Here is a 27712-nt window from a genome sequence, read left to right as displayed (position 1 = left end):
ATTGAGCATTTACCGCAAAAGGAGTCCAAAGGGACCGGTACCCCAAGAATATTTCATGATGCAAAATTTAAAGCAGTTCCAAAAAGGTTACCGTGCTTATCATGTTACATGGCCTTTTCAAATCCAAGTCTCACGAACTAGGATGATGGGTTATCATTTACCAAACACAACATCTAAGAGTATATATAGATTCAACAAAATAAAGCTTAGGTGGTCTTCAGTCTAATCACTAATGATATAAGATGACACCAGATTTGCTCATATCTCGCTAAGGTACTCTAAGAGAGACTCAACCTCTTGCCTCAGCGCAGCAATTTTCTGCTGCTGGGAAGCAATCCGGTTTTCTATATCTTGCCCACGTAGCTTCTTCTCGAAACTGTCAACCACGGTGGAATGCCTTGCCATGAGCTTATCCTGCATCTCCCTCTCCTTTGCAGCCAAGTCCTCCAACTGCAGCACAACAGTAACCAAAATAGTATTGTAATCAGAAATTGCGGAAATGCCGTCAAGATTTAGATTGCAGATTTGGTGTTATATGCAAGACATGACAACTTAAATGTCGTAGGAGTATTAGTTAATAACAAGTTTGTTTAGCAAACCTTTGGCCATATATGATAAGACTGAGGGGACGACTGTACAGACATCAGCAGTGGTTTCAGCTCTTTTGCTAATTCCTTGAACTGTGCATCAGCAGCTTTACGAGCTGCTTTGCAAGACTTAGTATCTCCTGTCCTAGACAAATCGTGCAATGAGGTCTCTAGTTTATCATGAACTGCTAAGCACTGGTCAAAGATGCCCTGAATTTGCTGGACAGTAGCTTGCACCTACACCAGAAATATGAAATAGCAATCAGGAATCAGCACTGCATAATATTACATGATCAAAAGAGAAAGAAGATGAAACTGCACAAGGATACCACCAACTTTTTTTACGAGGAAAAAAACATGGTTCCAGTTTAAGCAAATAGCAATGACAGTCCTATAATTCCTTGAGTTGCAAGTTTAAACTGCAAAAATGTATGATTTTTTATGAATTCTCAACTAGATGATTTTCTTTGTATTGAAACAACGTGGGGTTTTCTTTATATTGCACCTGATATTCCGTTCTTAGTCAACTGATCAACTGCCCTTACCCTTATATAGCTAGGGCTAGGCATTAAGTTAAACCAAACCGAAAAAATTTGGTGCTGAAAACTTGAGGACAAATCAGTCAGAGAAAATGCTAACCAACTTATTCTATCGACCTAGAATTCGGTTCGGTCCCTGGTTGAGACCGAGCTAACCCATAGATTATAGAGAAAGAAACAACAGGCACACATCTGAAATTGATTTGAAAATAAACAGGATGCATCACAAGATCATATATGTAAAAATCAGATTCTACGTGAAAGAACATCACGTTAAATCATTATTAAGAACTCATATAATCAGGAATCTCCAATCACAAAACGAGAAAAGCTGTCATCGCAATGCACTCAAAGGTGGCGGGAGATCACGATGCAGGCCACTGCCACTGCAACCCACACTGTGGGGAGAAGGACGGTCGACTGCAGGACACCACCGGCTGCTGGAGCATAGAGGACCATCATCTGCAGGGTACCACAGCCCAGGGTGGAGAGGAATGTTGGCTGCAGGCCACCACCACCACCGGGACCAGGGTGGTGAGGAGTCACGCTGGGCGTTCGGGTTTACCCGAAAATTCGGGTAGGGTAGTTCGGGTTTTTGAAATTTCGGGTTTCAGAAATCAGCACCCGAAAATCTCGCTAAAAAATAGAAGCCCGAAAATTCGGGTACCCGCAATTTCGGGTTCGGGCTCGGGTAATCCCGAATTGCCCGAATTATGGCGGTCGCCATCAACATTGGTGCGTCTGCGAGGCTGAGATTGTCGCCCATGCAGATCATCGACTCGCGAATCCAGCAGTTCGCAGCGTCGGGCTCCAATTCCCTAGGAGCGACGTCAGGCTCCCACTCCCTGCTAGGAGCGACGCGGGCGAAGGGCACCGCAGATTCAGCGCGCAGATGAAGGTCGCCGCGCCGGCGGGAAGCTCTGTGTGGGCTGAGCTGTGGCAGGCCAGGGAGACATCTGTGGTTGCTGGTTGGAGACAGCAGCGTCGCGGTGACTGCAGCAAGCTATGTGCGCTGTGAGATGTGAGTGGGAGGCGGCGCTGCGTTTGGGGGAGGAGAGAGACATCGTGCAGATGGGATCAGGTGGCGGCACTAGGTTACCTTTCTTTGTTGGGCTTGGGCTGAAAGTGGGAATACATCTGTTAGGCTGCTAGGAATATACCTACTACAATTTTAGTTCGGGTTGATCGGGCATATCTGGTAATAGACATTGACACCCGAACTTTCTCTACTAAATTCGGGTTTCAAGATTTAAAACCCGAACGAACACCCGATTTTTCGGGTTCGGGCTATTCAGGTTCGGGTGTCGGGTTTTTCGGGTTTTATGCCCACCGTGAGTGAGGAGCGTTCGCTGCATATCACCAGCGCCGCCGCCTGCCAGGGTGAAGGGAAGAAGTGTCGGCTGGATGACACCGCTCGCTGGAGTGGAGAATTGGAGAGGCAGCGCACTGGAGGGTAGGGTTAGGCAGGCTATGGGTGAGGAATGGGAGTGGAGGCCTAGAGGCAGAAGCGTGGAGGTACTACTGGATTTTGGGGCTGCAGCATACTGGGCGTGGAGGACGAAGGGTACCTCACAGCCTCATGGCAGTTAGAGGTGTTGGGCACAGGACTACTGAGCTGGATTACGTAGACTTTGGGTCACGTGCACACCTGTTCGGTTTTATTGGTTTCTTCGGGTAACCTAGACACATGACTGAACTAACCTAATTAACTTCAGTTCTTAAGAAATGATGACTGAATTAGTTAGTGAAATTCTTGGTTTCGGTCCATTCTGTTTCAGTCTTGTTTTTTTTTATCAAGTAGTTCAGTCGTTGGTTAAAATGTCCACCCCTACTTATAGCAACCTGAGCCCTTCATTAGAGTATTATTATTACAGTTTATTTTATCTATTCCTCCATGCCTAATCACACTTCATTGTAGCTTCTCAATTCTAGACGAAAGACCAAATCCCCAGCTCTTATTCTCATACAATTGTTTAGAGAAGTGCCAGGTTACTATCTGAATCACCTTCTGACTTATTATTGGAAAAAAATAACAGTTTACTAGATTTTTTCGTGGGTCCTTGATCTTATAAATTTGGAGGGGTTTGAGGATTTAAAAGAATAATACCTCATCCCATTGAAGCTTTGCCAGATAAGAAGGAGAGCTTTTAGAAATTGACATGTCAGTGTGCATGTAAGCAATACAGGCAACGAACAGGAGGAAGAAGCCAATAATCAACATCATCGGCTCTATGAGTAGCGAGATGTTATTGAATTTGTAGTACACCTGCATATTGCAAAGGAATGAGCAAACAGTTAGCTAGAGATCACAAATTTGCACATTAGATACTGCTTTAGCTGTTAGTACACAAACAACTCAACGAAAGCATTGTTGAAAAACAAGCCTTTCCAATATCAGCTTTAAGTACTAGTAGGTGTGATGAGAACAAGTGCTATAATCCCTTTTAGAGATTATTCAGTTAGGCTAACAATTGACACAGCTTACTAATAATGCACCAATAAATCCAAAGACATACCTGGAAATGTAAGTTATGCTCTGGAATGACATCGGGTTTCTCCAAGACAAGCACTGGCCTCCCAGCAATATCAAGGTGTGAATACTTCACCTGCACCGCACATCACTTATGTTACAACAATGAATAGGACAGGCTCCATTTTCAGTTACATATCATCCAGTGAGGAACCACCTCTTGCCGTTGGTTTGTTGGAAATGGAGCCGACACATCAATATCCTTTGAACCTTCAGGTAGAACAACCTGTTAAGAAAAGAGATACAAACAATGGTAAGAGGGAAGAAATGTAAAATTAGTCACATTACTGGAAGCGACAGCACACACAAAAATCAATAGCGATGATATAAATTATCAAGTTCTGGGAAACATGGACAGTTTTATGTTTTATCGTAAGCATGGATTTGTTTCAATACAAAAATAATAATCAAATCATTTAGACATTATGCTTACGGTCTGCAACTCTGGAATAGCAGAACCCAATAAATCAAAGGATATGTGTACAGTTTGTCATTTTACTTTACGTTTGCTCTGGTAGCTCTCTATTAGGTTTGTGTTTCAATTTTTTTTCTTTTTTCTATTGCCTGTACTTTCTGTTTTTTGCCTGTAGAACCTTCAACATCTGGTTAGTTTATTCTAATGCAAATGACACACACTTAGCTCTGTGTTTGACAAAAAAAAAGGGGGCAAATTTTTTTTAAAAAAAAGCTATGTTCTTGATGCAACTAACAGCATACCTTTACGATAAGCTTTTCTATGAGAATTTCCTCCATGGGAGAACCAAATGTGATATTGAGAAATCTCTTTCCCTCAGAACTGAAAACAAAGTCTTGAAGAGGTAAACCATAACCGATGGTGAAGGTTGTTTGCCAACCACCAAACAAAGGAAACCTTGGCTCGATTTCCAGCTGGGTCTGCAACAAGATTGTTGGGCACGTAGAAGTATTGAGCATAATGCTTTGCAATTTTGTTGGAAACATTAAACATTGACAAATGAGATAAATATAGCAGCAGTACCTTCTTAGCATCACTCCATAAGTGTGATGTTGAAATGTTACCGATTTCATCTCTGAAATAAATAGAGTGGGCCCTTGGAGGCAATTTAGCAACAAGATGCCTAAATGATGAAACCCCTCTTACGTAAGGTCTAGACTGGTAGTCAAGCCTACAAACAGAAACATGAAATTAGTTATTTCTGGATATGACTTCTCACCTCGCCTAGAAGTTGAACTACTTGAAACACAAGTTGGAACAGAGATATACACCTGGAGAATTCACCCTTCAGTCTGGCACCACCATGAACAATGTTGTAATGCTCTGTAATCTGTACGTTCCCCCAGTGAGATATCTCTATCTCCCTTACAAGTTCCTTTGCGACTGCAAATGGGTTGTTGTTCTCAAAGTGCACAATCATGGGGTTGTAGGAGAACGGGGCAAGATCTTCGTATGGTCCATATTTCAGCTCGGAGTCCACAAGTTTAGTGTTTGCATGCTTTGTGTACGACTCAACCCTTCCACCAGGCAGTCTGATACTAAGTGTCTGCACCTTAACAGGGTAAGGTGACAGGTAGTGAGAGCTGTCCTGGAAGACAACAAGCTGCGAATCGGCCTGGCCGATTTCTTCCGGGAATGGCTGGAGGGAGTGCGTGAACACAGTCAGGACATCCAAGTGAAGAATCCTCCCCTTCTCCAAAGCTTTGTGCAAAGACGCCGAAAAGAATGTCAGTTCTGGCGGCGCTCCAGAAGGCTGAACAACTTCGATCGGGACAACGGTGCTCAGACCCTTCACTTTTCCTTCGGTACCGAACGCACGTATCGCTGCCAGGTTTTTCGCTTGGATATTCGGGAATGCCAGCAAAACGTTTGAGACGGGTTCTGACCCGACATTTTCAACCTAAAGAACAATCGAGGCTATGTAAGTAACAGTAGAATTCCCAACGTGATACATAGGGATGTACAGAGGCCATCATATATAGGAATATCACTTGCGAGATGCACGCGTTTTCTCACGATAGAGCGGTTCTAAATGAGTTCAACTTCAGAATTTTTTAGAACCATAGATCCCCTATTACTGAATGCAGATACAGTAGAACTATAGTCTATATATGAACCAAAGATTCAGAAGGCACTTGGACATGACTGGACATGTTTCACTCTGAATTAGACAACACTGACTCAAGATTAGGAAGTGACAGTAGCGAGCGACCGCTAGCATGGACTGATCAAGGACTCAAACTCGCGAAATGCAAACTCCATGAACACATCACATCACAGCATGTTTCCCAAGGCTAACGTGACAAGTTACATGAGTTACACATGGTAAACCATCGTGACTTGGGGGGCTTAACAGGTCGCAACAGACCAAGAGTGAGGTACAGCAGAACATCGTACCTTGAGCGAAGTGAGGATGCGGACGATATGCGAAGTCAAATCAACCTGCACAAGGAAGAGAGAACATCCACACACACCGTCAGATCCGAGAACGCTGCAGCGGGCCAGAGATCTGGAGAACGAGGAGTGGGGAGGCCACTGACCTTCCGATCCGCCCTGGAGATGACGAGATCGGCGCGCGCGGCGGAGGCGGCGAAGACTGCGACGACGGTGACGAGGAGGAGGAGCGCGGCGAGGCGGAGCGGCGGCGCCATGCTCGGCGGCCAGATCGCGTCGTCGGGGGTGTTTGTTTCACGGCGAGATGCGGTGGTGGACCGGAGGATTAGTTAGCGCTTTAAACCCTCCTCGGGCTCAGACACGATATGGCTTCGACCGAGCGTTTTGTTGCGACCTGACTGACTCCACCCGTTCACCAGCCACAGCTCCGAGCCTCTCCACGCCATGGGTGCCGAGGCGACCCAGATGAGCGCCGCCACCGCCGCGGCCGCCCACGCGATCTGCCTCGCGGGCCTCGCCGCCGCCCACTCCCTCGCCGGCCCCAACGCGCTCGTCTCCGACCCCGCCCTCACCCTCCGCCTCCTCGTGGTACGATTCGGATTCGTTCCCCTCCCAACACATTACCACTGCTGCTCCCCACAGTAGTATCTTCTGACCGATGCTTTTCTCTACTAGGTCTGTGAAGCCCCGCTTGTCATCGCGGTGTTCAGCTTGCTCCGGCGAGATCCTAAACGCTGCTCGGTGCGTGTCCAATAGTTTCTCCCTACTATTTTTTCATAACGAACTTCATCGTTTGCTCAGTGATAAGGTGATTTTTTCTGCTCAACTGCAGTTCCTCAAGGCGGCTGCTCGTGGGTTGCTTGGCTTGCCCGTAGGTTAGCTCTCCTTGCTGCACTTGCACTTTGATCCATCGCATTTGCCTGTCTACTGTGAAGAGTATGAGTACCTATAGGATAAGACTAGATGGACCTAGCGCGCTTTGCTGCGCCGTTTTCCGTGCAAATGTCATTTAAATTCTACTCAATAGGTGTGAAGATGTGTTGACATGTGTAGGGCCTGGGTTGGAGATGATCCGGAGCACCCTGTCTTCCCATTAGCAGCACCAGTCAAATCTTAACTACATCAAAATCTCCTGTAATGTTGCAAAGAGTTAAAAATGTGACACAATTGAAAAATATTACATGTGACTCAACTGAAGAAGACATCTAATATTTTATCTATTTATTCTGCTAAATGGGATGAGCAGAAAAAAGAAGTTTCTAATCAAAGAAAGACATCAAGCATCCAGCAAGACATGACATTATAATTATTATTTTTCAAGAATGTTCACTCCAGTATTGATGGATCTAAATAGAATGTCTATATATGTACATGTACAATGGTCAATGCACTCAATAAAAACGAATGAGTGAGCACCTGATAGTCTTCACCAATAACTCGTAAAATATTCGATACATTTTGAGACAATCAATATTAGCTATGATAAAGGCTCTTTCTTTACGGACAAAGAGAACTACCACATCCCCCAAGTATGTATGAAGCAAGGAATCCACTATTTTTTCCAATGCACAAGCTAATCAGATCTATCTATTTTCTGAATAGATGTAAAAAATGAACTCTGTGACACTGATCATGCTGCTCTTACTATTAGAAGCAATAATAAACTTAGTTGAAAATGACTCTACCAAACAGGGTTTGCAGATAAAGATGTGTTACTAATTAGTGTAGCTTATCACCGACGCGCACGTCTAGGGTTTGCTGCGGGGTTCATGCGGTGGCATAACGCAACAGCGGTGAGGAATCAGCGGAGGACTCAAGACCGAGAAGAACTCGCGCCGGTGAGCAGCAATGCCGGAGGTGGAGGAGGAAGGCTGAATCGGAGGAGCCGTTTTGGCCGCATAATAGAGAATAGCAAAGGGGATCAGGAGAGTTGTGCGAGAGCGAGAGTTGACTTGGGTTCGTTCACAACTTGATCTTGCTCGGCGCAACCGACTTGGGCCACAACCCCACCGTGTACCGACTCCACGGGCAGTCAAACGATGTAGGCCCAGCGAGAGGGACGTGCGGAACGACCACAGGCCATGGCAACCCTGGGAGCTTAGAGCTCTTAGAAGATGCCTCATTACTAGTACATGTCGAATGCCTTGTACCACACCAAAACCTCAATGCCGAGTAATTAGCCAGTACTGATTGCTACTTAGTAACATATGTTGATTTGCTCTTTGGAATAAAAATAAGTCGAGCTGAGGTATTGCGGATCTCCCCATATTTATGTGGTTCATGTATTTATTCTTGTTTTGCACTCTTCTCTCTGCCAGGGGCACTCCTAAATGCATTTGGTGCGGTTGTTCTTGGCGCTCCTGTTGGCATCAAGTAAGTGTCAGACTGACAAGGATGTTTATGGTTGCTGTTAGTCCACATGGTACACGCTAATTAGCAGCGGTTTCAAAGATTTTCACATCGGATATTTTTATTCAAATGTAACAACACACACCAATAATGCATTGCCTGATGGTATTTCACATTTGCAGGTTCTGGACAGCAACAATATACTGGTCGCTTCTTATGTCGCTGTTCACAGTAAGTTGCCTTTGCTCTGGTATACCAATTCAAGAGTCACCACTTGTTCACAACAAGGTTACCAACTGCAAAACCGGCACATGTGCTGGTCTTGTACTGGTACTTCCAGATGATTCATGATTTACCATGAGATACTTGTATAACTGAGGTGTAACTAACTAAATGCGTGACATTGTGACATTGCAGTTTGTTCCTGCAGCATGTGTCTTTGGAGCATCCAAACTCGATTGGCAGAATGTGCTTTCTTATTCCACGTATATTCCTGACTCCTAAATAAGTTTATGGTGTGAGGAGTTCATTTTGTGTTGTCCAAGCTTACCTGATACCATAGTTGATTTGTGTTTTCGCGTGCCAGTTATTTCACATCATCTGATGTTGGGAATTACATGATCTCTGCGCCATGTCATGGAGCTGTGATAGGAGCATGGCTTGGTGCCTGGCCTATGCCCCTTGACTGGGAGAGACCTTGGCAGGTAAGGATACTGATTGTGACTCTCATGCACTTTGTTGTGAGCTACTTATGCAAACAAACGAGTATTGTGATATAACAGGATCATGTGGAAATTTTTATGCATGTCCAGTAGATACCATACATGAGTACATAGCAACTTAAAGACTAGCTCGTGCACTATATTTTCATATCTGTTTGAACTGGTTATTTTTTGTATCATGCATCTTTGTTTATTTTGAAGTATTCAGTAGCACATGGACGAGGCTTCCTTTTTTGAGTCTTGTAGTTGACAGTCTGATCTTGTTGTTTCGACCTCGCTTGCAACTCGTGATTTTTTTCCTCTGATCTTCCCTAGGAATGGCCAATATGTGTCACTTATGGTGCAATTGCTGGGCATTTGATTGGCATGGTACTATCGCTGGTCCTGATAGTTGCTCACAGGAGAAGAGTTCGTGTCAAAGCTGACTAGCCTTTTTGGATAATGAATGGCCCTCTTTTCCTTATCTTCCAGTAACGATTTATCCAAATCATAGTGTACAGTCATCTTCTAAAAAATCTACTTATGCCATCCAAGTTCTTTCGTCGTTGTAACGAAAATGATTGTCATTTAGTTTTTCCATAGAGAGGAAAGAGAGTGTTTGATTTGTTCCAACTTTACAAACCTAGCTAGCTTTGTTCTTTTTTTACTCGGTGAAATTTCCGATCCTTATTGTACCAATCATCACTTCACATATTTTGCTCCTATGTAAGCTATACATTGGACTGATCTATACAGAAACTTGTCTCATCAACGTTGCATGCTGAAGGAAAATTCAGCACTGGCTTCGGATTCGAGGGCCGACGACGAGGCAGACCTCCTCCTATCCGCAGGATTTAGTCTGTGCACTGGATGTACCACAGCCGGGTACATGTCCCTAGCCTCCATCTCGCTCATTGGCGAGGGGGGTGCGCTTGGGAGATCATCGGAGCGCTTGTTCTTGTGAAGCAGGCGCACTGGCGACGTGCCTCGGCTTGGGACCGGCGAGGTGCCTCTGCTCGGCGTAGCGTCGCCGATCATCTGTTGCATCAACATGTCCGTGTCTCGGGTCTTCTTCCTCTCCCTGGCTGTGTTCCGCCAGTTTGATAGTGCCTTGGCCGTCTGTTCGTCGAATATGGACCTCTTCATGTTGGAGCCCATCTGCAAGCGAGCACAGAGACACACACGCACACATGATTAAGATTGGTGTTCCCGTTTCCTTGTCCAGGGACACACAAACACACCAATTCAGTATACCTGTGTGACGAGTGCGTAGAGGGGAAATGTGATGTAGCTGCACATGATCTGAAGAGTTATCCCCACGACGACCTTCATGATGCTGAGTCCTATGTTCTCGTGGTAGCATTTCTTCAAGCCGGGTGTGGCCTGCGATAGAGGAGCAATTGTGTCATTTGCAAGTTGAGCAGCGAGTAGACATCAGTTGATGATGATGAGAAAGTGACAAATCGCATACCAGCGTCCACACGAAATGAGCCATCTGAAACGCATTCTGGTGGCAGAAAACAGATTAATGGATGTCAGCAATCCCACGTTGAACACTCCCTATTCATGCAAGTATAGTATACGCAAATATTCACAGATGGTGTGGTTGTATTAAGGTTACCTGGAACAGTGTCAAATGTATGAGGAAGAGGACCCAATCAGGGCGGCTGAACCAGAAGAACTTATTGCTGGGCTCCACGACAGGAGCCCCCTTGATGACGCTGGCTCGTTCTTGGATCTCTTGCGCCATCTCCATGATGATGATCTCTAGCTTGGTCCCAACCGCCAGGAGGATCTGAGGATGACATGACATGTTGGATTCAGTACGTTTGCAATATATTGGGAGGTTTGGCTAGCTGTTCCTTTCGTGCAAGGAAAAATCGGTGTTTACCACGAGGGGGACGAAGGAGATCCAGGTGAGCGTGGCGATCCCTTTGAAATCAAGGAAGAGCGTGAGGATTGCGACGAACCACAGCGGGAGGCTGCACGCACGCAGAGACACAAGGGCCAAATGTGTCAAGATCGATCATTCCAGGCGCATGAAATATTGTATGGAAGCTAGGTAGCGGCAATATATAATGTAATCCGTAGGGAGTGGAGTGTAGAGGAAGGAGGATTTTGAACCTGATTCCGACGACGACTTTGAAGTCGTCCTCGAGCGACCGCTTGATGTACTTGTGGAAGTCGAATTTGGTGTTGGGTGACAAATGCGCCTGCATCAAGCAAAAAAAAAAATCCATGAAATCCTTGTGCTATGAAGATAATGGCGGAGAGGAGAGGAGATGGTGTCAGTACGTACGTTGATGAAGCCCATGCGCAAGGTTAGGTAGTCCACCTTGGTGACTGACGTGAAGAACTGCCTGAAGAAGGCAACCTGAGACCAAGACAAGATGTATGTAAATCACAAGAGGTAGGTCTGTACAGGTGAATGAGAGGGCGAGATGATGAAGAAACTCACGATCCATCTGACGCCGGTAACGCTGGAGAGGCCCATGTGGCGCTTGACGAAGGACGTCTGGTGCGTGAAACGGAACCGCGAAGGATCTACAATCCAACCAATGATATAGTACATCAGTGAGTTCTCTACTGGGATGATGCGTGCGTGCGTACGTTTGTAGAGGCATAATCAGGTTCAGAAAGAAAGGAAAAAAATGTACAGTACCATTCGCGAACTGATACTCCAGCGATGCGGTCTCTGCCTCCCACTTCTTCCACCTTCTCATCTGCGCACCAAATTAAGGGGCGAGATGTTACTGAAACTGAACGGAGTGCTATGCCTGACTGACAGACCGACCGACCGACAGATAGGCATGCGGTTGATTAGAGCAGCAGAAAGTAGTACTCACCTTGAGCCGGCTGAGCGCCATGGTGACGACGCTGTACGCGACATGGAAGACGGCGAGGACGAAGATGAATATGTGGAGCTGGTGCAGGCTGCCGGCGGACATGAGCGCCACCTTGCCCTGCGCAACCATTAGACCCAAATTAAGGTTACTAGTAGATGCTCGTCCTGCGCGCATGCAGGGTGGGTCTGAGAACACCTTAGGTAGGTAGCCTATAGTAGCGGCGATTGACGCGCGCAAGGCAAGATGCTCACCTTTTCCGCGCAGACGTCGGCGACGGCGGCGGCCAAGGACCGGCGGTGGCTCATCTCGGCCTGGAAGAGGCTGAGGAGCCTCCGGCGGCTGCCCTTGTCGCCCTTGTCCGCGTAGTCCGCCGCCTTCGGGAGGTGGCAGGGCAGCATGACGTCTCCGGCCTCCTTGGAGATGCATATCTTGGAGATGGGGTCCTGGAAGACGGTGAGGAGCAGGGAGATGAAGCCCACCAGCATGAGCTCCGCCTTCATCTTCTCCAGCGCCTCCGCCAGGGCCTTCTTGTGCCGGTGGTGGAACCACTGCATGCCATAGAGGAGGGAGGGGTAGAAGAGTTGCGTTAATTAAGCGGCCGTGAGGTAGAGCGAGCTATCGATGATGATGATCGCAGCAGCCGGCCGGCCGGTGCGGCGGCGGGTACTACGTACGTGGGTGAGCTTGTGGAGCGCGTGCTCGAGTGCGACGGAGATGAGCACGAGGACGAGGACGACGACCGCCACCGCCCACGTGGGCGTGTCCGGCAGCTCACGGCCTCCCGCCGGCGCCATGGATGGATCGGAGGAGCAGAGGTCGGTAACGGGAGTAGGAGCAACGGCAGCAAAGCAACCTCCTTTTTGTCCTCAGCAAACCACCGGCCACCTGAACAATCTTTTGAGCAAGCAAGGCCACCTCGGTAGCTACGTGGCTGGCCGGCCGGAGCAAGCAAGGCAAGGGAAAGCAGCAAAACGCGGGCGGCTACGTACGTCGTGTGTGCGTGGGCTCTGTGTCGGCTTGGTGGTGGAGGAGCAGGAGCAAGGACGGTGTGGCACGGGCCGGGGGCGAGCTTGGTTTTTATGGGCGCGCACCGCCGGCGGCCGGGTCAAAGCGCGGGCGAGTGCCAAACGGCGCGCGGCCGGGGAGCGCGCGCGCGAGTGGATTATCCAGCGTTTCAGCTTGCGCTCTGCTCTGCTCGGGTCGGGTCGGGTGTACCCGGCAGGAGGATGTCTTTTTGCGGTTGGAGTCGGACGCATAGGTCGGTCGGGGCCCATCACGTCGGGTTAAACTCAAAATCTCTCTCCTCTGAGCTTTGAACTTCAGGTCTAAATTGAACCCTGGACCAGTTTATTCATGTCAAAAAAATATCCTAAATCACTACACTCACTTATAGTATTGAGTATTGACACATCTGTCATAACTGTTTTCTACATTAGTCTTTTTTTGCCATCGCATAAACACACATGATCGTGAGGGCTCACGGTGCCGCTGTTAACCCCCCGCAAACGGAGGCTATATCCATTGTGTCACCGACTATATAGTCGATGACACAGTAGATATTCCGGTCCAGGATTATTTATTGTACAAATATCATGGGTTTAGAGTTTTTTTACGGTGAATAGCAGGTACTCTGCTTATGCATTGAAGAAGAGGGAACAAAAGTTTTACAGGGAAAAGGCTGACTGAAAAGAGCAGCGACACCTAGAAACTGAACATGAATAAATAAAAAAAAAACCCAGTTGCCACATACGGCGACTAACTAACAGGCAAAAACTCTCCATGTCCGACCCTAGTTAACTCAAGAAGCTCCAGGTCTGATCTGATCAAGCTTGCAACAGCCGGGGCAGTCATTGACTCACTCTGAAAAATTCTACGCCCCCGTTTTTTCCAGATGTGCCAGATCGTGTAGGCAATAAACGAATTGTCTTTTTGCCGTTGAGTGTCTTTCTTGTCTCGTCTTACCAGGGGTTTAGAGTTCAGGGTTCATTTCAGCGAACACCTACGAATTCAGGATGTGTAATACTCTCTTCAATCCATATTAATTGTCACTACTATAGATGTATCTAGACATATCTTAGTTCTAGGTACGTTCATACCAATGATAAGTAAGTATGAACAAGAGAAAGTAGGTTTTTTTTCCTTGGGTGTGGTGGTTGGTCGTCGACGCCAGCCGTTGGGTTGGGTACTGCTCGTGCTCGGCCGGCCGGCCGGAACCTCAGTGAGCAAAGGGGGCCACCCGATCGGTCGTCGCGTTTTCTTTTCCCTGACCATTGGTTTGTTGTCATCGCCCCGCCGTTGGTTGCAGCTACGCGCGCGAGACAAAAACTAGCGACGCGGCTTCTGTATCGGAATGATGAGCGGCGACGGAGATCGACGGCCGGCCGGCGGGCCAAGACAAGTCAATACACGTCCTAGCCTAGGATCGAGCTGTACGCGTGACGTCCGGTGACCGTCGCTCGTGTCGGGACGCTGTTCCGGCCGGTGATCGCGCGCCGACTCTTTTGCAAAAGTCTATATATACATATATATACTCACCATCAACAAAAAGAAGCAAAACCTGTAATGGCGGTGACGTGTTTGTGTGTGCGCGCGTACGTGGCCGCGCGCGCCAGGTGAAAGGACAATGCTGCTACGGACAGTTACAGCGTAATGCTACGTCGTACGCAAGTGCCGATAGATCGATCGGCGACTTTCGTGCACGTTTGCGAGTGCGCGCGCTCGCGGAGGTCCGCGTGATAGTCGCCGCTTTGACCGCGTCGAGTCGCGCCGCGATCGACGTTTGTGGTGGTGAATCTGATGCTGCTTCTAATAAAGGTTGCCCGGCGACGGGGTCCGATGGATCGAGCCAGCCGGCCGGCCACCCCAAAGATCTGGAAGCGTTCACCACCGTGATCGACAGCACGTACAGGCTGGTCTTAGCATGGGTTAATTGCTCGCGGCGTACAGTACTATACAAATATACTGTACAGCAACAGAATTGTTTACCCGCGCGCCCACACGGTTGACCGCCTGTGATTGTTAATTGTTAATTTCATTTCACATGCTTTGGCGTATGTCTGTTTTGGACTCGATTAGCAGCCGGGGACGGAGCGTCCGTTGGGTAGGAGTAGCACAGAATCCGTCTGTCTGTACAGATATAAACAAGGGGCACATCGAATTGTGTGACGTACGTACGACTTCCTTTCCAATCAAGCACCATTTCAGGCGCATATGATTGTAGACCACTCCATATTATATATCTTCAGCATTTCCTTCCATTGACGCTGACGTGCACCCTGTATGCGTTGAGCTGAAAATGGGATCGCAAATACGTGCACGGCTTCGTTGCTACGTACGTAGTAATGTAGTCTAGTAGTTAACGGGGCACGCCCGTAAATGAAAAAAAAACATAGCCCACGTAGAATTTTTTTCCTTTCCCTCTCTGTTTTCTCTAAACTTCATACATATCACGATTACAACATTAAGAAGGCTACAACTTCACACCTAACATGATACATAGCTGAGAGGAAAATAATGCAACTTCTACATACACGATAATAAATGACTCGCCTTAATTACCCAACATCAAACCATATACTCCCTCCTTGCCAAGGCTTAGGGCGTAATTTTTTTTGCATTTTTTCTCAGGGAACAAGGCGCGGGCGATGCTAGGAGCGGATGCAATCGCTGAACTCCTGAATATGCCCCTCCTCTTCTCTTGGTTCCTCCTCAAAAGTCGCTGCATGTAAACCGCCGTTCCTACTTCCAAGCAGTCACGCGCGCAGATTTAATGGCCGTGAACGTGTCGTGCTAGGCACACATGCTACAAAAGGTTGCCTGATTGGGTCGTGGGTTAGGAGAAGTTACAGCCATCTCTCACGTGGCGGCAGTTAGCGAGAAACGAGGAGCCTTTGCACAACAAATGAGAGAGATTAAAGCGACGGAGCAAGGGCAAAACTGGAGCCTATTATGGTTCCAAACTCCATCTTAATCGGCGTGCAAACAAATATACACCCTAAGCCTTGATAAGGAGGGAGTATAATTGGCGAGGAGAAGGAGCACCCTCTATAGACACGATAATAAACCACTCACATTGCCCAACATCCAACCACAAAGAGCGAGGAGAAGGGGCACCCTCCACAGACACGATGGTAAACGACTCGCATTTCCCAACATCCAACGGTGCCAGGTGCAGCCATGGACGCAACACCACAGGTCTGCCTGACGTAGGAGTTGTCGTCCACAATAGTAGCAGGGGCAACATTTCTAGAAGAGGTAGAGCCCCCACCTTCGTTGTATTTGAGCCGCACAAGCCGTCGGAAATCCACTACTCCACTCCGCCAGATCTACAAGAGTCGTCGTAGCCTACCTGTTGTGCCACTGCTAACCATTAACAGTGGCGTGTTAGTAGTGGCGCTCCATGGGGCGCCACTGGTAGGAAAAAGAGGTGTGTTACTGGTAAGGTTCTTCCTAGTACTGAAAAGCCCAGTGGAGCCTTTCGACGGCAGCGAGGAGGGGCGAAGCGCTAAGAGGGCCCGCTGACAACAGGATTTAGGGTTTCCCTGTGTCACCTCTAGGAGGGACACCATATTTTCCTCTATGCTTTTTTTGTGAATCTATCTTAACGAGTAGGCAGTTGCTCTAAAAAAAATGTTAACGGGTGTATGTGTAGGTACGTATTCCTAACAAAAATTAAGAAGATAACAGGATACATACGTACGTGCTGTACCAGATGTACGTGCTGTTCCTACTGTTCCACGCATGTAGTACGTCACCACGCGAGGACGTGGCTCTCCACGTGGCAGGTTAACTTTGACTGCGCTCTGGTGGGTCTGTCGGTCGTGCGTGGAAATTTGAATAGCCCAATAGCGGCAGGCGCGCTCCGGGGAAGTGGCGTTCCAGTGGAGAAATGTATACTTGTACGCCGGAGCGAGTCAAGTCAAAGTCGAAGGAAGCATCCATCTTGTAGAAGCAAGGATTCGCCGCAGCTACTAGTAGTATACGCATTAGCGAAGGTTTACTCATTCGATTAGTGATTATGTGTGTGTTAAACAAACAGGGTCAATTGTCGCTGCCTGACCAAGGAATGCCGAGATTAAACTATATAATATCCACTTGGTTTCTGCAGCTCAGGGAGATTAATTATTTCTGACAAGCCATGCATCACTCAAGTATTGAAATGACCTCGTGGTTAAGTTCGTTGGCATAATGCGAGTTGATGATTCTGATTAGACTACTTCAAATGGTAATTGGTAACACACACTTGTGACGGCATCTTCAATGTACTACTCCTCTTCTCCACGGAAGTGGCGACGACGTGGAGGGTCCATGCACGAGGTGAGATATAACAAAAGATGTGGCACTGCATGCCGACTTTCAAACTTTTGCGTATCTGGATCTGAATCAAATTGTTCGATAATAAGCGAGTTGCTATTTCGTATGTAAACAAACTGGTGGTCAGCTCTCCCGGAGAGGCGGCTTTGACGCTGCTAATTTTTATACACACGCCACCGTCGACCGGGTAATATTGTCAGTTCTGACCCGCGGGACACGGCACCAAGATGTATACCCAAAATGGATTACACAAACAGCTACGTACGTACGTGGGCTACTAGTAGTATACACATTAGCGGAGGTTTACCCGATCAGCGAGTAGTGATTAATGTGTGTGCTAAAGAAACAGGGTCAATGTCACTGCCTGACAAATTAACGAACTCCGAGATGAACTACATATCCACTTGGTTTCTGCAGCTCAGGGTGATTAACTAAGAGATCTCTGACAAGCCATGCACGAACTAAGCCTTGAAATGACCTCGATCGTGGTTAAGTTCGTTGGCATTATGCGAGTTGATCATTTGATTAGACTAGTGCAAACGGGAACACACTGACGGTCTCTTCAGTGTACTACTCCTCCACGGAAGTGGGGATCGATGCTTCCACACGCGACGACGTGGACGGTCCACGCACGAGGTGAGATAGGGCCATCGGTCCACTGCTAGCTACTTTCTTCGTTTTCAAATATGTATATTTTAAAACAAAATACGAATAAAATAAATTTCTAAGTTTAAATTTGCTTTCAAATAAGTCCTACTGTCCTAGTATACATCTACATTATCAATGTAGTTAATCAGTTAATGCAATTAGCATCTCGTAATCACTTCTCAACTCCATCCTTCAATCCTCATTCCTCCCCTCCATCTCAACCACCAACTATTATTTATCTCCTTCAATTAATTAAATAAAGACTTATAAAATATAAAAGAGAACTAAGTTGTCTACTATTTTTGGACAAGGCATTTCTGAACCCAGATGTAGATGATCTGATTGAATAAAAAATCAAAAAAATAGCAAAAAAAATTAAAAAATTCTAAAATGTTTGTATAACTAATATGAACAATGTTCTAATAACTGCACACCAAAAATCTCCGGAAAAATACATATGTAGTGTTGTATGCAAAAAAAGACAAATCGAGGTGATGTAAGCCATAAATCTAAATGTTCCAAACAGCACCGCATTTTCTCTTTTTTTGCACAGACCACTACATATGTATTTTCTCAGAGATTTTTGGTGTGAAGTTAGTAAACTTGTTCATGTTCATTGCCAAAAGTTTCAGATTTTTTTGATTTTTTTTTTGTTTTTTTTTCAACCAGAAGCATCTACACCCGAGTTAAGAACTGATTTTTTTACTACTTTTTAGATATATACTACCTATCCTAAAGCTTAAGGCTTATATTATTTTTAGAAAGACAAACTATATCTAGTTTTACTAAGCTTTTACCAAAAATCATTAACATGAAAATATAAAATTAATATTATTAAATAGATAATAAAATATATTTTCGTATGGTATCTACAAAATATTATATTTGTTGGTAGATTATTCTAAAATTTTGATCAAACTTTACTTGATTTAACTTTTTTTTAAATACAAACCTTAAACTTTCAAATGGAGGTACCAAGATAGTACTTATTTGCGGAGGGAGTAAGTAAATAGACTACTACCCCATGCTCGCGTAACAACAACGGGGTTTCCGTTTCCGTTCGTACTCGGAATAAGAACGGTATTGCAGAAAGATATGGCGTTGCTGGTGACTTGAAAGCTTGGCATATCTGAATCTGAATGAATTGTCGACAGACGGGTTGCTATTTCATATGTAAAACAAACTAATGGTCAACTCTCTTGGAGAGGCGGCTTTGACGCTGACCTTTCATTTTGTTTTAATTATACTGTAGATTATACACACACAACCGTCGACCGGATAATATTGTCTGATCTTGTCAGTTCTGACCCACGGGACACGGCAAGAAGATGTATGCCAAAAACGGGATTAGACAAGGGACAGCTCACAGATATTACCATAGAGAACAAGTTAGATGAAATAAAATAAAAACAAAACAAATCTTGAGGGGTGGTGAGGTATTGCTCACATTTTTCCCTTATTGGCAATAAATTAAAAAAGTGTTATAAAATCCGTACAAAAAGCAGCACATATATATGGAGTCTTGTATTTCATGTGAAAATACAATGCCAATTACCGAGTCTTTTTTAATTCTCAGGTACCGTAGAGAACCAAAAGGCGGGCGTGCTAGACTGCTAGTTATCGGAATGTTCCTGGAATTTATGATGATGTGTAGGTTTGCTCTAACTTTTGTTTTTCGTGCTCGGTTCAGGTACAAAGGCATTGATATCAGTATCACAAGTTGTGATTCACAACACAAGTTGCCATGGGCCCTGTTTGCACGGGATCTGATTTATCAGCCCCGGGTCGTCAGCCGTCGGATCGGCCATCTTAAACGGCTAGATCTGCTTTTACTGAATGTAGTAAAAAAACACCTCCCGGCAGCAAAAAAAAAAAAAACCGCTTTTGCTACATTGTAGCAAAAAACGGTTCAGTCACGAAATCAAATAAAACGGTTGTGCTCGCCGGAGATCTCGTCGAGACCTCGCCGAAGAGCTCATAGCAAAAAAATTATGCTATTGTAGCAGAAAAATGCTAATGTAGCAAAACCTAATATCATCGGAGACCTCGTGGGATACCCAGTAGCAAACATATTTTACAATTGTAGCAAAACTGTAAAAATATTGTAGCAAAAAAAATATTCCTAGGTTGCAAACCTAGTTGGAGATATCAACGACCTCGCCGAAAATCTTATAGCAAAAAATTTATCGATTTTTAACATTGCCAGAACGGCTGTAGCAAAAAAAAAGTCTACCATCTCTGACGCTGGCTGATGGCAACGCGAATCAACATGGGTAGCAGACTTGACCACGACCGGTAGCAAAATTGGTCAGCATTTGCAGCGGGTGTGCCTGACTTGGTGCCGAGCATGCAACAGGTGAACCACCGGACGGTGTCTCCGACAAGATGAAGAAGTCCTGCGCCTGTAGCGAAGCTCGGTCTTCCCAGGAGGGGTCACGAACCAGGTGAGTACTTGTGGAGCCAGGATCTCCTCGGCGCGAGGAGGATGTGGCGCCAATCTGTCCGGGCTTGGAAGGCTCGACCGCTTGAGAGGGGCGGCGAACGGCGGCGAGGACCCTGATGGAACTTGGTGGCACGGCGGAGAACGTTGAGGCGGCTGGTGTTTTCGCCGGTGGCGGGCGTGGTTGGGGCGAGGCGGCGAGCCCGACGCGTGCCAACGGCGACCGGTGATGGGTCGCGGTGTGCGGCGGCGAGGCGGGACACGCTGGTCGCGGCGGCCGGTTCAGCCTCGTCGGTAGCTCCGTCGCCTGGTCTTCCCGGTACGGTGGCGGCTCGCTCGGTGGTTAGGCAGGAAAGTTTCAGTTCAAGAGGAAGACGATGGGGAAAATGAGTGGAGGAAAAACTTCCCGTGTGAGGATAAGGTGAAGTGGTGGGACCTGGATGGGGACACGCGGCGCCCAACGAAGGCGGAGGATGCAAACACGCCGTGCCCCCGGGGGAATAGCATCATTTTCCAAATTAAAATACGAGTCGCCAAAGTAGATAGTGGAACGTAAGTCTAAGTGGACACGTCTTTCCAAAAAAAACAAATTTTTATTTTTAAATAAAAAATAAATTACTTTTTTTGCATATTACTTTAGTACTTACTCATGCAAATAAAATAAAATATGATTATATCTTGTCTACACCAAAATGACAAAATATCCACACACACAAAAAAACTCCCTCCAATCCTAGATACTTTAGCATATTCAACGAATCTAGAAGATTTTTGGCCTATATTTTAACTACAGGTATTTACAGCGAGAGGGAGTATAATGATTGAATTTAGTTTTTATTTTATCATTTTTGTGTAGGCCACATACGATCGTAATTTTACTTGCAAATTTGCACGAAGTATCAAACTAATAGGAACATGCATAATTTTTTTAAAAAATAAAAATTTGAAATAACATATTTTTATTTTCGAAAACCATATCCACCTAGTCCCAGGTTCACCAAATCCAGGTCAATTCATTGCTAGGGAATCGATTTCGTGACAATATATCTTCGGCTTGAAGTTTTAGAGATTTGCAAGATATTCCATATTCCTCATGTGTACATGACATAATGCTAAGATGGTCAATTAAGAGTTCTTTAAAAAAACAAGGAAATATATTAACATCACAGACGAGGGTACAATATTACATGACAATGGAGCGCCAACTAGAGAATACGAGTGCCTAGAAGCACAAAATAACATAAGGATGATCTAAACACGAGTAGATGACATTGAAAACTGCCAGCCTGAAGCCAAACAGTGATCGTTTATCCAAGGACAATGCAGACTCAATATTGTTGTATCTGCAATCTTCGAAGGCCTCAGTTATGATCCATACCAGTTGATGCTCCGAGGGTGGCTCTCCCAACGATCTATCTGGTGTATGCATTCGAGGTTTAATTGAACTGAGCATTAGATTTTTCAGAACCATCTCCGAATTCAGTCTTGATGGGCCCCTGTGGTTGAATCTGCGGATCAGGGACATAGGTGTTGTGGTGCACCTCTGGTGAAAAGCCCCGAACAAAGGGGCAATATCTTCTACAGGGTGATCATTAGCCATGAAGAACTTTGTGCATCTAGAACTGAACATGCAATCTTGCTCATGCTTTGAGGCATTATCCATTTTGAGATTTGCTCCTGCGCAGCAAACATTATGAAGCATAAGCTTTGTATGAGGAGCTGGATCGGTCGATCTTGTCACTATTTACATATCTCTGTTGGGTTTGAGCTATGGGGAGAGTACCACATATGAGTAATAATATTGAAATTCATCTTCTCGACCAAAATTTTCAGTACAATCAGATCCATGATGGTGCATTGCCTTCTCATTCCATACTACCATGTACGAGGCTTGTAGCAACAAAAAAAATTGCAATGGAGAGTTCTTGGAAGGACAAGATAATATTAGTACCCCTAGGTTGTTGAGTTTTGTTGGAAGGCTTTTTTTTTCCAAAATTGGTAAAAGGATGTTGATCTAGAGATCGCGTAGTTGTGTGAAGAGGGGATACATGCGTCTGGCAGTATATACAACTATACTTATGGTGTGCTACTGGTGTACACATTAGCAGTGGTTGACTCAGGTAGAATCGAAAACTCTCCCGTAAGCTAGTGGTACAAAATCTTCCAGCTAAAACAAGAAGAACGGACCAAAGTTCGGGAGGTTGACCTAAAGGTTTTTATTACTGAGTATTATAAAAAAGATTTATGGTGCTCCTGAACGAAATAATTTTTCCATGATGGAGGAAAATACTCATGACATTCCACAGCTGTCCACCAAGGAAAATGAACTCTTAACATCCAACTTCACCCAGGAAGAAGTGCATGTGGCTATTTCTTAGATGGAACAAGATACAACTCGTGGACCTAATGGTTTTCCGATTGAGTTTTATCGGGATTTTGGAATGTAATTAAAATTGACTTGGATGCTTTGTTCAGATAGTTTCGAATTGGAGAACTCCCATTTTTAAACTAAATTTCGAGGTTATTACTCTTCTTCCAGAAAAAGAGAATGCAGTGGAAATCCAACAATATAGACTAACTTTTTTTGTTCAATGCGACTTTTAATTTTTTTCACAAAAGTGGTCACAAACCGCATTTCAGATTTGGCCCATAAGGTGGTTAGACCTTCCCAAAGTGATATCATGCCAGATTGACACATTTTAGAAGGTGTTGTTGTTCTTCATGAAACTGTTTATAAGCTCTATAGGAAAAAAAATGGAGAAATTTATTTGAAAAGGCCTACGATAAGGTAAAGTGACCTTTTCTAAAAACAGGTGTTGAGGATGAAAAGGTTTGATCCTAAAGGGTGCGAGTGGATTAAACATTTCGTGCAATGAGGTAGTGTTTGAATAAGGGCTAATGATGATATTGGCCATAATTTCCAAACACGGATGGGACTAAGAGAAGCTGATCCCCTGTCTCCAATTCTTTTCAAGATTGTAGCTAATATGTTGGTTGTTCTTATCTCTCAGGCTAAAAACGAGGGATACGTTTGGAGTCTTATTCGTCATCTGGTTGAGGGTGGAGTTTCCATCCTTCAATAGGCAGATGAAACAATTTTGTTTATGCAACATGACGCTGAAAAGGCTATCAATATGAAGCTCATCCTTTGCATTTTGATCGAGCAACTGTCTGGACTGAAAATAAATTTTCATAAGAACGAGATTTTTTTTTTGTAAGTCTAAGAATATGGAGCATCAATATAAGCAATTTTTTGGATGTGATTCTGGGGCTTTAGCTTTTAGGTATCTAGGAATACCGATTCATCATAGAATCCTCCGTAATTCGGAATGGAATCTAGTGGAGAGTCGTTTTGTTTCTAAGCTAGGATGTTGGCGAAGTAAATTACTCTCTTACGAGACCACCTTATTCTTATCTATTCAGTATTAACAAGTTTACTAATGTTTATGCTCTCCTTTCTCGAAATCCCTAAAAGGGTTAGGAAACGCCTTGATTTTTATTGTTCTAGATTCTTTTGTCAATTGTATGATGATAAGGAAAAGTATATGTTAACAAAATGGAACATAACATGTTTTCTTAGCAAACACATGTTCAAACTTCTTACGGAAGACGACATGCGGCAACAGTTGCTTCATAATAAATACACCAAGAACAAAACTTTTGCTCAAAGGTGAAACCGACTAACTCTCCTTTTTAGAAGGGTCTTATGAGGGTGTATGTCTTTTTAGTATAGGTTTCTTCAAGGTTGGAAATGGTTCAACGGTGCATTTTTGGGAGGATGTATGGTTGGGAGATTTACCTCTTGCATAGCAATATCTGTCTTTATATAACATTGTTCAACATAAGCATGTTTTGGTGGCGACTATTCTACCTCAAAGCCTTCTAAATATTTGTTTTAGGAGGACGTTTAATTAACCTAAGTGGAACGAATGGTCGCATTTATGTCAAAGGCTAATGGCGGTATAACTCTAAAATGAGCCAGATAAATTTGTTTGGAAACACACACACTCTGGTGTATTTATGGTCAAATCTATGTATTTATACTTGATGAATGGTCATACGAGGTTTCACCGTAAGTATCTATGGAAGTTGAAAATACCCCTAAAGAATAAAAATTATGCGGTTTCTAAGTAATTTGTTAACTAAAAATAACTTGGCGAAGCGAAATTGGAATGGATGGCAAAGGTGTTGTTTTGGGATTCAAATGAGATTGCTTGGCCTATGGTGAATTTCATGTAAAACATTCTTCCACCTGTTAAAAATACCAATATGTTTGGTATTAAACATAGTGCATAAAAAAGATAAAACTAGTATACCTATTGGCATTTCAGCCTTATGTTGGTCTATTTGAACTTGCTCAAAGATTTTATCTTTAACAAGCAGAAGGGTACAATTTTTTTGCAGGTTGTTTGTGGAGCTTTGCACAGTTATGGGATTTCCTACTTTCGGAGGATTAGCCAGAGCATATGGTTACTCAATGCAACCGCTAACGGTTGCACATGACTTCTTTTTCTAAGCTACTGGGTGGCAATATACTTGTAGAATAGAATGGATAGCTTTGTGAGGCTCTAAATAACTCATACCTTTAAATAAATGAAGCGGCTGTGCGCATATATTAATGTAGAGGTTAGGGCTAGGCTCCCCATTTCGAAAAATAATAAGGGCCAGACCGGGGTTGAATTGCCCATGGCCTTGTTATTTTCTAACAAGCCTTGAACCCTGAAGTGAAGTCTTGAAACGACGTGTTCTTTTCTCTAGGGACTAGGGAAAGGTCTTGAAATGACTTCATATGTTGTTGGCTGTAGTATAATGCCGAGTTGATGCATGTGATTAGACAGAAACGGTAGTAGTAGTAACCAACTTTACGGTATACTATTAATTTAGTGCATGCACTACTACTCCGCGCAAATGATTTCAAATATTGTTGGTCCACGCAATTGGCTGCTTGGCTTCGACTCTTCCGTTGGTCGCGCGACGCAACGGGGATGACAAGTCCAAGGACGAAACAGGAAAAGTATTGCTACGGAGCAGCTTTTATCTTTTCTTTTTGGCCTATCTGAACCTGGATGAATGGTTCATAAACGGATCGCCATTTCTGAATGATTGTGTGCGGTTCACGTATGTAAACAAACTGACTGTCAACCCTCTGAGAGAGAGAGAGAGAGAGAGAGAGAGAGATGCGGCTTTGACGCTGTCCCCTTTTTTATGTACACACACCACCGTGGAGGCGTGGACCGGATGCTGTCATCTGATCCTTTGAGCTGTGACCCACGCCACACGGCACAACGAAATGGATTTGACAACCGACAAGTAGAACAAGTGCTGCCTGAAATAAAACAAGAATATCAGGAAAAAGATAGAAGTGCCATAAAATCCTTACTTATTCCAAAAACAAATGCACATATACGTATAACTATTTTTTTAGGCTGAACAGTCTTCTCATTGTGTATTTTTTAACACTAAAAAAGTTTGTACATATACGTAACTATTTCTGCCTTCTATATCGATCCCGTATATGCTACTCACTACAGGAATCTCTACGTATGCCGACGGCCTCCGGCCCTCGGCGTACCACAGCCTAGCCCTCGGCGTACGGTACCCCGACGGGGGCCGTCGGCGTAGCTCCTCGGGGAAGATTGGCCTCGGCAGAAGCCACGTGGCCCTCGGCGTATCGGCGACCGTCGGCGTAGAACTAGAGGGCCGAGGGCCAGGCAGCCCGTCGGCGTACTAGCTCTCGGCGTAGCACGCTAACGGGCGCCGTCGAGCTGACGGCCGTTACGGCTACGCCGAGGGGGCAGCCATCGGCGTACAGTGCCACGCGTCGCATCCTGGCGAGCTGTGTTGCACGCTACGCCGAGGGGCGCGGCCGTCGGCGTACCCCGCCACGCGTCGCATCCTGGCAAGCTATGCTGCACGCTACACCGAGGGGGGTGGCCGTCGGGGTACCCTGCCACGCGGCGCGTCCTGGCGGGCCGTGGCGCATACTACGCCGAGCGGGTGGCCGTCGGCGTACACTGCCACGCGGCGCGCCCCTGTTTCATCTTGACGCTACCCCGAGGGGCAGGCCGTCGGCGTAGCATGTGCCATATGGTCCATGTCGACGCTACCCCGAGGGGGAAGCCGTCGGCGTAGCATGTGCCATTTGGTACAATTTATCGATTTCCTGCTGTTTCCCACATTTTCCAGATTTGGCAGGATACAAAAGCACATATAATTCACATGAAATTCATAGGCATGAAGTGCAAATACACATAACATCAAGTGCATACATAGTGGCATAGTGCCATAGGTTGCATACATAGTGTCATAGTGCCATAGGTTGCATACATAGTGTCATAGTGCCATAGGTTGCATACATAGTGCCATAGTGTGCATAAGATACATGGGACAACTAGAGGAGCTCGTCGCCGCTAAACACCGGCCCGGTCGGATGCCTTCCAGTAGAAGCTGCGGAAGAACCACCAAGAGAAGTACCGGGAGAAGTACCGGGAGAAGCACCGGGAGAAGCACCGGGAGAAGGACCACCATGATGAACCGGTGTCATCTCCCTCCCACCACCCTGGTTTCCGGAACATCCCGTTCCCTACACACATGTTCCCGAGATGTTAGCAATTTGCGAGGCAAAGGAAAGTCGTAGTATTCGGTTTGGTGAAGAACTTACCGATGTTCTCCCATAGTACTCCGCAGCGAAAGTTTCCTTCGATGGATAGTTTGGCGCCGGCCCCGGAAAGGGAGGCATCGGCCCTAAATCCACTGTCTGTCCAGTTTGATTGGCCATCATCGACGCCTGCAAGATAGTTTGCATGTCAGTCTTTACAGAAATGAAGCATCAAACTAGGGGAAAGTGGGACTTGTCATCATTTGCGAAAACAAAGGTTGGAACTTACATGTTTATATGCCATGTACTCCGTGAACTGCTGCTGCTGCCGGTTGAATGCCACCTGATATTCTTGATGAGCGGCCGCGTAGGCCGCCTCGAAGTCAGGCTACAATTTCACAAATTCATGTCTCGTTAGCACTTAGCAATGTATGAACGAAAGTCGGAAAGAGGATGGAAATGAGGGAAACTTACGTCGTATGCGGGTTGTTGCCGAGCCCGGCGACGAGGCGGGAGAGGGGGGCTGTCCTTGGTGAGGCCCGCCTTGAGATGCGTGAAGGTCGTGGTGAGGGTATGCTTGACGGCCTTGTTCAGCATGGCGAGACGGCCATGCGGCAACCCTCCGGACGACAGGACCAACGACTCCTCGTCGACCTCCGCGCTCATGGGGTCATCCACCTCCGGGTGACGATGCCTCACCATCTCGCAGTAGTTCTCGACGTCCTCGGCGTAGGTGCCGAAGTACTCAGGGAGCGAGGGCTGAGGCTGCGAGAGATCGGGCTTCTTAAGCCGC

General features: G+C 45.7%; 3 protein-coding genes across 3 annotated transcripts; 1 reads left to right on the top strand and 2 right to left on the bottom strand.

Moving 5' to 3' along the window:
- Positions 1 to 51: 51 nt before the first annotated feature.
- LOC127297227 (dolichyl-diphosphooligosaccharide--protein glycosyltransferase subunit 1A) lies at positions 52 to 6388 on the bottom strand. The gene is made up of 10 exons (XM_051327523.2): positions 6171 to 6388; positions 6028 to 6072; positions 4902 to 5530; positions 4654 to 4801; positions 4374 to 4550; positions 3814 to 3882; positions 3643 to 3732; positions 3234 to 3392; positions 600 to 824; positions 52 to 450 (listed from the first exon to the last, which is right to left on the bottom strand). The coding sequence occupies exons 1-10, from the start codon at positions 6279 to 6281 to the stop codon at positions 259 to 261; spliced, it is 1845 nt and encodes a 614-aa protein (XP_051183483.1). The 5' UTR covers positions 6282 to 6388; the 3' UTR covers positions 52 to 258.
- LOC127297229 (uncharacterized) lies at positions 6387 to 9842 on the top strand. The gene is made up of 8 exons (XM_051327525.2): positions 6387 to 6612; positions 6700 to 6765; positions 6857 to 6899; positions 8343 to 8397; positions 8556 to 8604; positions 8791 to 8858; positions 8960 to 9077; positions 9411 to 9842. Exons 1-8 carry the CDS (start codon positions 6469 to 6471, stop codon positions 9522 to 9524), a joined length of 657 nt encoding a protein of 218 aa, XP_051183485.1. The 5' UTR covers positions 6387 to 6468; the 3' UTR covers positions 9525 to 9842.
- Positions 9762 to 13032, bottom strand: LOC127297228 (protein MLO). Its single transcript, XM_051327524.2, has 12 exons — positions 12595 to 13032; positions 12172 to 12468; positions 11921 to 12037; positions 11737 to 11797; positions 11533 to 11618; positions 11374 to 11448; positions 11199 to 11287; positions 10966 to 11056; positions 10696 to 10869; positions 10546 to 10581; positions 10329 to 10457; positions 9762 to 10232 (listed from the first exon to the last, which is right to left on the bottom strand). The coding sequence occupies exons 1-12, from the start codon at positions 12712 to 12714 to the stop codon at positions 9843 to 9845; spliced, it is 1665 nt and encodes a 554-aa protein (XP_051183484.1). The 5' UTR covers positions 12715 to 13032; the 3' UTR covers positions 9762 to 9842.
- Positions 13033 to 27712: the final 14680 nt, after the last annotated feature.

This window comes from Lolium perenne, chromosome 4 (assembly GCF_019359855.2).
Source record: "Lolium perenne isolate Kyuss_39 chromosome 4, Kyuss_2.0, whole genome shotgun sequence".
Taxonomy (NCBI): domain Eukaryota; kingdom Viridiplantae; phylum Streptophyta; class Magnoliopsida; order Poales; family Poaceae; genus Lolium; species Lolium perenne.
This window is presented reverse-complemented; position numbering and strand designations above follow the sequence as displayed.

Coding starts and splice junctions, on each gene's coding strand:
- LOC127297227 (XM_051327523.2), bottom strand. CDS start 6,281: ATGGCGCCGCCGCTCCGCCTCGCCGCGCTCCTCCTCCTCGTCACCGTC. Junction 5,531..6,027: donor GCATCCTCACTTCGCTCAAG/GTACGATGTTCT, acceptor ATTGTTCTTTAG/GTTGAAAATGTCGGGTCAGA. Junction 451..599: donor CTTATCATATATGGCCAAAG/GTTTGCTAAACA, acceptor GTTGTGCTGCAG/TTGGAGGACTTGGCTGCAAA.
- LOC127297229 (XM_051327525.2), top strand. CDS start 6,469: ATGGGTGCCGAGGCGACCCAGATGAGCGCCGCCACCGCCGCGGCCGCC. Junction 6,900..8,342: donor GTTGCTTGGCTTGCCCGTAG/GTTAGCTCTCCT, acceptor TCTCTCTGCCAG/GGGCACTCCTAAATGCATTT. Junction 8,398..8,555: donor GGCGCTCCTGTTGGCATCAA/GTAAGTGTCAGA, acceptor TCACATTTGCAG/GTTCTGGACAGCAACAATAT.
- LOC127297228 (XM_051327524.2), bottom strand. CDS start 12,714: ATGGCGCCGGCGGGAGGCCGTGAGCTGCCGGACACGCCCACGTGGGCG. Junction 11,449..11,532: donor TTACCGGCGTCAGATGGATC/GTGAGTTTCTTC, acceptor TCTTGGTCTCAG/GTTGCCTTCTTCAGGCAGTT. Junction 10,582..10,695: donor TACATTTGACACTGTTCCAG/GTAACCTTAATA, acceptor TTCTGCCACCAG/AATGCGTTTCAGATGGCTCA.